The following is an 8,557-nucleotide window of genomic DNA, read 5'->3' as shown; positions in this document are numbered from 1 at the left end:
TCATGAGGGAGCAGATTATATTTTCACCATTTAGATAATCTTGGAAATGATAAACAAGAATATTTAGAGAGGTTGAAATCAAAGCTAATTAAACTACGCATGTTCTAAAATATTAAAACGTACTATTTCTGGTGTTAATTATAAAAACTGGTTAACTAATTTGAAGAGATGAAGAAAATAAGCTAAGTCAGTTCTTTATACTAAATATGTATTATTTTTCCTAAAATATCGTTACCAATCAAGTGTATTGACTATAATTACTATTATTAAAAGGACTGTCTTAGAAAAAAATTTATAAACATGAGAAACAAAGTGGATTAGGATCTTATATTTATGATCAAAATAAAAATCAAATTAACTCTTATATTAAGTACAGGATATAGTATGTTTTTGGGTGTTATGAAGTGATTTAAAGATTATAAGAGAGAGTATCACATAAACGCAACCTGAGAAGACGGGATAATGTCAACCTTGTAAGCGTCAAAGGAAAACAAGCGAGAATAATAGTAGTAATTGTAATTATTCATCTCAATGCCACGCGGTGGAGGATACAAACCCAAACTGTTTCATACATTAGTAGTGTTGAGCAAGAATTCTTGCGATTTTCTCTCATAATAGTAGTTATTGGCCGCGGCGGAGCTAGCATCCGCCGAGAAAATCATCACACCGTTGACTTCAAACCCATGTTGTTCCAAAAGGCTTAAAGTCGCAAAGAACTCATCTCCTTGAATTCCTCTTCCATTAACTTCATAGCTTGGAAGCAACTTATTCTTGTCAAATTGTAAAGCTCGAATCTTGAAATCCTCCAGGTAGCGCAAAGGAGTCAGAACTTTATCCGTATAGAACTGGTGATTTACATAATCTATAACGTTGTTGTAATCTTTGAATAGTTCAATGTAAGGAACAGCGGTGAGATGGTAAGGAGCAATGGTGGCCACGGAAATAACACTCTGGTTCTTCAAGAGGGTGATGAGCTGGCCAATGCAGAAAGCGAAAGTAGTGTAGTTGCGTTGTGTTGGGAATTTTTCGTAGTCAATGTCGATGCCATCAAGGTGGTAAGTGGTTGCTGGGGATTTTAAGGACGAGAAAGCATTTGAAACCCAGAGATGAGGATCTGTTGGGTCGTACCAGCGTATGACTTTGTCTCGTAGGCTCCATCCAGCAAGACTGGCCAAGACTTTGACGTTGGAGCGTCGCGCCTTGATGGCTGCGACAGAATCTGGGGTCAATGTTTCTGCCCAATATGGAGAAAATTTGCCGTTCTGGGCATTCCCAGAAAGGTCTGCATCAATTGCGAAACTGAGGATGAAGTGGAAATCAATGCCTTCTTCAACGGGAACAAGATCGAACGTTACAGGGGCCCCAGTTGCTCCTATGTACTCCATCATTACCTTCCCATCTGAAACATTAATTAAGGATCAATTAGTTCATGCCAAACGCTTGAAAAATCTCCGAATTACTATGGTACCAAAAATGATATGACATCACTGTTTGTGGTAACTTCCGGGAAGAACGTGAAGTTTCCTGAAGTTTAAAGACAAGGAAAAGACGAGCGAACCAGAAGATTGAGGAAATAGGAGTGAAAATGCGTGAGCAATGAAGACGAGCAAGGGACGATGCTGGCAGTGGGTCATCTTTGGGATGCTCAAATGAACCTGTACCACCTAGTCCAGGTACGAGAGGTGTTGGTTTAAATGTTAAAAGCTGTTTCTCTTCAGTTTTAGCGCAATGAAGTTGACAAAATCTGATGGGTGAATGTTACGAGGAAAAAGTCTTCATCTCTGTACCATTGCTGTCCAAATGGAATAATTTGATTAATGCCAATCTCAGTTCTTGGTGTTGGTCGCAAACAAAGCTACTCGGACGTCGGATAATATTTGCCAGCTTGCAGTAGAAGCAACTGAAATGGAATGTTGCAGGCGGCAGCTCGTACCATGTACGGCTGTGTTTTTTGAGGCATTGGCCTCTGTCAATTTCCTGTGGCAGGGGAATACTCGGACAATTGAAATTCAAATCGGGGCCTAAATCAACTTTGGGGCTGTCTTTTCATTTGGACAATCTCATGTAGCCATTAATGCAGCCTGGGCTTTGGAGACGGGTTCGTTTTCGGCCTAGTTCCCTGTATCTCCATGCTCTCTGTGAAAAGGATTTTTTTTTGTTTTTAGAAAAAAAATGTAAGAACTAAAAAATATTAACATTTAGTGTCCTAATACTTCTTCTCCTGTCAGTAAAAGTGTAATTTTAATATTTTAAATCTATATAAATGTTTGTTTTAATATGAAAAAAAATCCCAATGTTTTGTAGATTTCAAATTTTCAAATCAATCTTATTTATTACTATATTTTAATAGCAATTGACAATGTCTGAAAAGAAAATACCAATACATTTTTATAATAATTTTTTATTGAAAATTTTGATATTCAAGAGTTATTTTTTTTGAAATTTTTCTGTTAATATTTTAATTTTATAAATTATTTTTCATTTATCTAACCTCATATAGTAGTATCATTTGTTTCATTAAAAAAAATACTAATATTAAATTTTCAAATATATACACAATATCCAAATTATGTTTATTTTTTTAAAAATAATTATAATTGACACAACAAATATTAATTTAGACTGACAATATTAAAATTAAATAACTTAAAAGATATTTTATAAATTTAAGGAACCGAATAAAATTAAAAATATACATTACGTTTTGATCCATATTATAAAACTTTTATGTATTGTTTTCATTCAATAATTATCATTTTTCGGATAATATGTATTTAAAAAGCTGAAATGCGTGCAAAATACAAATAATCCCTTGCAATCTTGGGAAACAAAAAAGAAACACTCAGTTTCAACTTTAAAATCCACGTTATCAAATTTTAAAATATCATGCAAATTATTACAGGTTACCGCGGGACAAAAGGGTTGCTTTTGGGTATTTAGCCATAAAAAAATAACAGAAAATGGTGGTCTCCGTGTTCATGATTCACTGCTAATCTTCTGCTCCAATCGGCCATCGGGCGAATTTCCTCACCGCACCAGAACGGTCACTCCCATGCTACCTCTACGTGCATATTTGTAAGCTAATACTACTTATGGAGGGATTTGCAGAATAGAAAGAGCTGATGCTAGAGATCTATAGTTGAGATGGTGAACAGAGGTTCCTACAACTCTACAACCATTTGGCGGGCAGAATTCGGCCAAGAAAGTTTCCTATCGGCATTTTTACGCTATACACCATTTTCTTCATTCTTATCTCCCTCTCAGTATTCCTGTTTCACCTCAGGAATATCAGCGGAGATGAATCACAGCCTTTGCTTTCGGTCGAATCTCGATCCGGGCAAGTATGGGCGTTTACATCTCTTTCTTTCTTTATTGGGTGTGATTTTAAATTGTCTTTATTGTTTGGAAGAATAAAAAACGAAAAGTTGGCTTTGTTTTAGGTGAAGTTAGTGAATGTTTGGAAGGAATTTCTTCGCTGCTGGATTGATCTGTTCATTTTTTTTAAAGCATCATCTGCTATTTTCTGTGGATGCTGGTTATTGTGCTCATAACATATGGTGGCGTTCGAGTTTCATTGGAAACTCAGGCGGAATTTAATAAATTAGCGATGTGCGGACTTTTGCTAAGGCGCATTATGTAGAGGAAAAGGATTTTGCTTAAGCGGCCCTATGTTCTTGGTTTTTGACTATCAACCAGTAGTTGACGTGTTTGATGAATGTTGCAAACCATGGCTCGTGTGATAAATTCTATTCTATGATGACATTGCTGATGTACATATGCGAGCTTCTGGGCAACTCCCACCCTCAAAAAGTTTATGAACTTAGAGCAACACTTACACACACACACAGAATCTGACTAAAGTGTATTCGTTTGGAACTACTAAGTCACTTGGAAACCATTTTTTGAGATAAAATGTTTACATAGGAATTTTAGATTTATGTATTCAAGGGTAAGGAGTTTCTATATTTTGACTTTTGAGGTTGTCGTACAGTATTAGCAGATTTGTTTGTCAACTAGCAGTTCACTTCCCTTGTTCTAGTCCACTCTTGTTATCCATTGCGGTCATTTCATTTTTGTTACAATACAGGTACAAACGCTACAGGTGCCTGATGGCCAACTGTGGGACCCTCCTAATAGTCATGGTCTACATCTTTGTGTCAAGCCAACAGCTAAATATAAAGGTTTTAGATGCTAACATATATGTAATAGATTCTGCATTATTTTTTCTTGTTTCTCTGGCGTGTTCTCCCTTTTATTTTCTGGATAGATTTATGAATTATGTTTTCTTTTCTTCTTCTTCAAACCTTTAGTTTTCTCATTCTTGTTAACTTGAGCATACTTATGCTATTATAGATTAGTGCGTGTTAACGTTCTTCCTCCCCCTTTAATCTGCTTCATTGTGTCAGGTGCCCAAGGTTTTGATCGTTATCTAACTGTTAGAAGTAATGGGGGACTAAATCAAATGCGAACTGGTGTAAGTCGCCTTCTCTCCTGCAATGTCTTCTAAATTTCATATCAAAGCTAAATTATTATTCTTATGCCCTATAATTTTGTGTGGGACGGATAATTTAAGTGATGATTTGTACATAAATATTGTGCAAGAGTTACTATATGAACTTTTTGGTACCCCATTCGTCTTAGGGGTACTTCTTTGGTTACCAATAATGCAATTTCCCCGAAGGGTTTTGGCTGACATTGATGATGTCTTTCTTTGGGCTAAAGAGCACCAAGTCTAAAGCTGAACTTCTGTTCTGCATCATAGTTTTATTTTTATTTATATTATTATTTGACTTAAGCACCAAATCTTTTCCCTGTAGATAGCAGACATGGTGGCTGTGGCACATATGATGAATGCAACTCTAGTCATCCCACAATTGGATAAACGGTCATTCTGGCGAGATTCTAGGTACTTCTCGGTACACATTCAATAAATTTCTGTCATGTGATGTGAACTCCTTTGATGCCCGTCGTCTCCTTTGCTAGTAGATGTTTTTTAACTTGAGTTTGTGCACAGTGTATTTTCAGATATATTTGATGAGCTTCATTTCATAGAATCCCTGAAAGGAGATGTCAGAGTTGTCAAGGAACTTCCCAAGAACTTGGAAACTGTCCCCCGGGCCAGAAAACACTTCACGTTGTGGTCTGGTGTGGCTTACTATGAAGAGATGAAAAGGTTGTGGAATGACTATCAGGTACTAACACTTCCATCGATAAAGTAGTGAAAACTTGAAAAACACTGATATATTATTTAGCTAGGGAATCTATTATGCCTCTTTGCTATAGAATGGAAAGTGGAAAATCACAAAATGAACCTATTTCTCTGAGCTAAGGTCGATGACACTATGAAACAACGCTGAAAATACTGAAAATAACACACAGAGCAAATAATTAAAGACTCCTGAACCTGACTTTCAAGAGGTCAGGCTGTCTCCTGTCTCCTCACTGAAGCTAGCAGTTTCCTTACCCACACTACTGGTCCAGACCCTTAAAAGATACTCCCTGCCCCAATCGCTCTCTCTTCAGAAAAAAGACAATTAAGTGCCCTCAGCTTGCCTTCCCATGCTATCCTGGGTCTGGAGGCTTTGGTGGCCTTCTTCCTAGTGTATACCCTACCCCATTCCTTTGGGGATGGACTTGGACACCATTCCTAGCATATGCTTGGTCCACTGGTCTGCTGGCTTCATCAAAGTACAATTTATAATGGTATTGTTTGTGAAAACTAGTAATGAGGTTTATTGGATTTGTTATATACATGCAGTGTCAGTACGGTTACTTGTATCTACTCACGCAAAAACTTAATGGAAGATATTTACCGTTATTTTTATGTTCAGCGGGTGATTGGGTGTTTAATTTCATGTCATTGTACCTTTAAGGATCCTTATAATTTATTTCATGGCAATGGAGTATGGACCCCATTTCATGGTATAGTTGTCCGAATAAGGCATTGAATCAATACTGCAGGTGATACATGTTGCGAAATCAGATTCTCGACTTGCAAACAATGATCTTCCTCTTGACATTCAGAGGTTGAGATGCCGTGCGCTTTATCGGGCACTTCGATTTTCTCCTCCAATTGAGACTTTAGGAAAGGTTTGATTTTCTAATCCCCCCCTGGGGTGCAATTTCTAGCATCTTAAACATATAATTTGAACATTGGGGTGAGATTTAGTGACTAATTTTAAGTTCTTGGATATTGTTTGTTAAATAGGTTATAATTATTTATATGCGATTATTCAATCATGTGGAATGATGAACAGTCATTAGATTGAAGCCTTGAGTTTAAAACTTGCATAGTTTTCCATTACATTAGCTAGAAAATGAGGCATATGATCCCAGGATTGCCATATCCTTCACTGTTAATGCATTTAAAGAGGTCTACATGGGGCTTCCTGGTAAATTAGGTTCTGAGCATGCATGACGGTGAAAAAACAGAGGTTGGTGGAGCGGCTGCGATCACGTGGGGGAAGATATATTGCTCTTCATCTGAGATATGAGAAAGATATGTTGTCTTTTACTGGTTGTACCTATGGTCTGACAGATGCAGAATCTGAAGAGCTGAGAATAATGAGGTGAGAATAGTAATATATACCTACTGTAAGTGAGACATGTATAATTCCAGAAGCCACACTTGTAATTATTCAGCTGATCTTTATTTTTAACTTCATTTCAATTTTTTATAGAGAGAACACAAATCATTGGAAGGTGAAAAAGATAAATGCAACAGAACAGAGAAGTGGAGGATTTTGTCCACTAACTCCAAAGGAGGTCGGGATTTTTCTTCAAGCTCTTGGTTATCCAACATCAACGCAGATATACATTGCAGCTGGGGAGATCTATGGTGGTAATACTCATCTTTCAGAGCTCTCAGCGCGCTTCCCTGATCTGATTTTTAAGGTCTGTGAATAGTCTTGTATATGTTAATGGATAGTTAAATGGCCCACAGTCTGCTTGTGTGGTATATTGGTGAACTAACTAATAGATTGGACAACGATCACAGGAATCTCTTGCAACCCCTGAGGAATTGAAAGCATTCAGCAATCATGCATCTCAGACTGCTGCACTGGATTACATGGTCTCTGTGGAGAGTGATGTGTTTGTTCCATCACATTCAGGAAATATGGCAAGAGCTGTAGAGGGACACCGTAGGTTCTTAGGTCACCGCAAGACAATCAACCCAGATAGGTATTATTTCAGGAAATTAAATAAATTAACAATCAGCTTTCTTGGCACTGTTGGTAAAACAATCCATTCAATCACCTCTACGACTTGCTAGTCTTGTTTTTATTTCCTTTCTTTTAATCATCATCATTTTCTTGTTTTTATTTCCTATTGCTCAACTATTTCTGTTTTCTTTGGCTTCTTCTGATACAATCAGTTAGGTATTGCCTGCTGCCAACAAGGCTGCAGTGTAAATCACACCAATCTTGAAAAGTTTACACACCTGCTATTACATTTAGGATTTTACTGAGTTCTGTGAGTAAATATTTCTGGAGTTTCTGATGATCTCAACGTTTCAAGAGAAAATGCATCTATAATTTGGGGGATCGATTCTTCTTTGTCAAATTTTCATGCTGTCGTCCACTTAATTTTCAGGAAAGGGCTTGTTGAAATTTTTGATAAGATGGAAACTGGAGAGCTGGATGAAGGACCGTCACTTTCAAATCTGGTGCAGCGGATGCACAAGAGCAGGTAACGGCTTAGAGCTCATTTTTTGTTTATTGGGGGGGGGGGGGGTGCGGGCCTTTCTCCCTTTCCCTCCTTCGTGGTTTGAACTTGGAAATTCAAAGTAGCTCATGGCATGGTTTTCCTCCAAGTTTTCAGCATGTCTCTTTTCCCCTTCTCTCCCTCAATCTGACTTCATTTTGCAAGTTACTGAGATTGAAAGATCTTGCTTATTGCTTTTTCCTTTTGGCATCAAATTTATAGGCAAGGAGCTCCAAGGAAAAGGCATGGTTCCCTGCCTGGAGTTAAAGGACGAGCACGCTTTAGGACTGAAGAGTCTTTTTACGAAAATCCGTACCCAGAATGTATATGTGGTTCTAGAAGAAAACTAGAAATAACGTGAGATCAGATCAGTGTGCCGCTTCAATAAGGAAAATTTTAAGGGTCGTTTAATTGTAACCAGATCTAATTTCGGGGTCCTTCAAGCCCTTAATCATAAATACACGATTTTGCCGGGTTGATTCTATGCGAGTATCTCAAGTGTTCTCTCTGTTTTTTTTTGGGAAAACTAATATGCAGATCCTTATAGTTTTATTACATTTTGAATCAGGTCCCTAAACTTTTTTTTTTTTTATTAAATCCTTATAATTTACATTGTTTGAGGCATCCATCCTTCCGTTAGGCAAAACATTAACGGCGTTGATGGGAGAAGTCTGACAGCTAGGTGGATCAATACGTGGCGACATGGGCTTTTGACTTTGAGAAATAAACAAGCAAGCTGCTTCACCTTTAGGAAAAAAGTAGCATTTCAAGAGAATAACGGGCTTCGAATTTTACAGCCAAACTACAACACAACAGATCATACCCATGACTCCTTCCAAAATATTAGTTCACC

General features: G+C 37.4%; 2 protein-coding genes across 2 annotated transcripts; one reads left to right on the top strand and one right to left on the bottom strand.

The window, feature by feature from the left end:
• Positions 1-566: 566 nt before the first annotated feature.
• LOC114723943 (chitinase 1-like) lies at positions 567-1,388 on the bottom strand. The gene has a single exon (XM_028910192.1). It carries the CDS (start codon positions 1,386-1,388, stop codon positions 567-569), a length of 822 nt encoding a protein of 273 aa, XP_028766025.1.
• Positions 1,389-1,616: 228 nt separating this feature from the next.
• LOC114723942 (O-fucosyltransferase 38) lies at positions 1,617-8,223 on the top strand. The gene is made up of 13 exons (XM_028910191.1): positions 1,617-1,673; positions 1,831-1,936; positions 3,145-3,341; positions 4,088-4,181; positions 4,407-4,474; positions 4,818-4,906; positions 5,015-5,192; positions 5,962-6,090; positions 6,433-6,569; positions 6,681-6,894; positions 6,998-7,182; positions 7,594-7,689; positions 7,927-8,223. The coding sequence occupies exons 1-13, from the start codon at positions 1,617-1,619 to the stop codon at positions 8,063-8,065; spliced, it is 1,689 nt and encodes a 562-aa protein (XP_028766024.1). The 3' UTR covers positions 8,066-8,223.
• Positions 8,224-8,557: the final 334 nt, after the last annotated feature.

This window comes from Neltuma alba, unplaced genomic scaffold (assembly GCF_004799145.2).
Source record: "Neltuma alba isolate B1F8T4 unplaced genomic scaffold, ASM479914v2 tig00012163_pilon, whole genome shotgun sequence".
NCBI classification, from domain to species: Eukaryota; Viridiplantae; Streptophyta; class Magnoliopsida; order Fabales; family Fabaceae; genus Neltuma; species Neltuma alba.
Note: the sequence above shows the minus strand (reverse complement) of the source record. Positions and strands in the feature narration are given on the sequence as shown.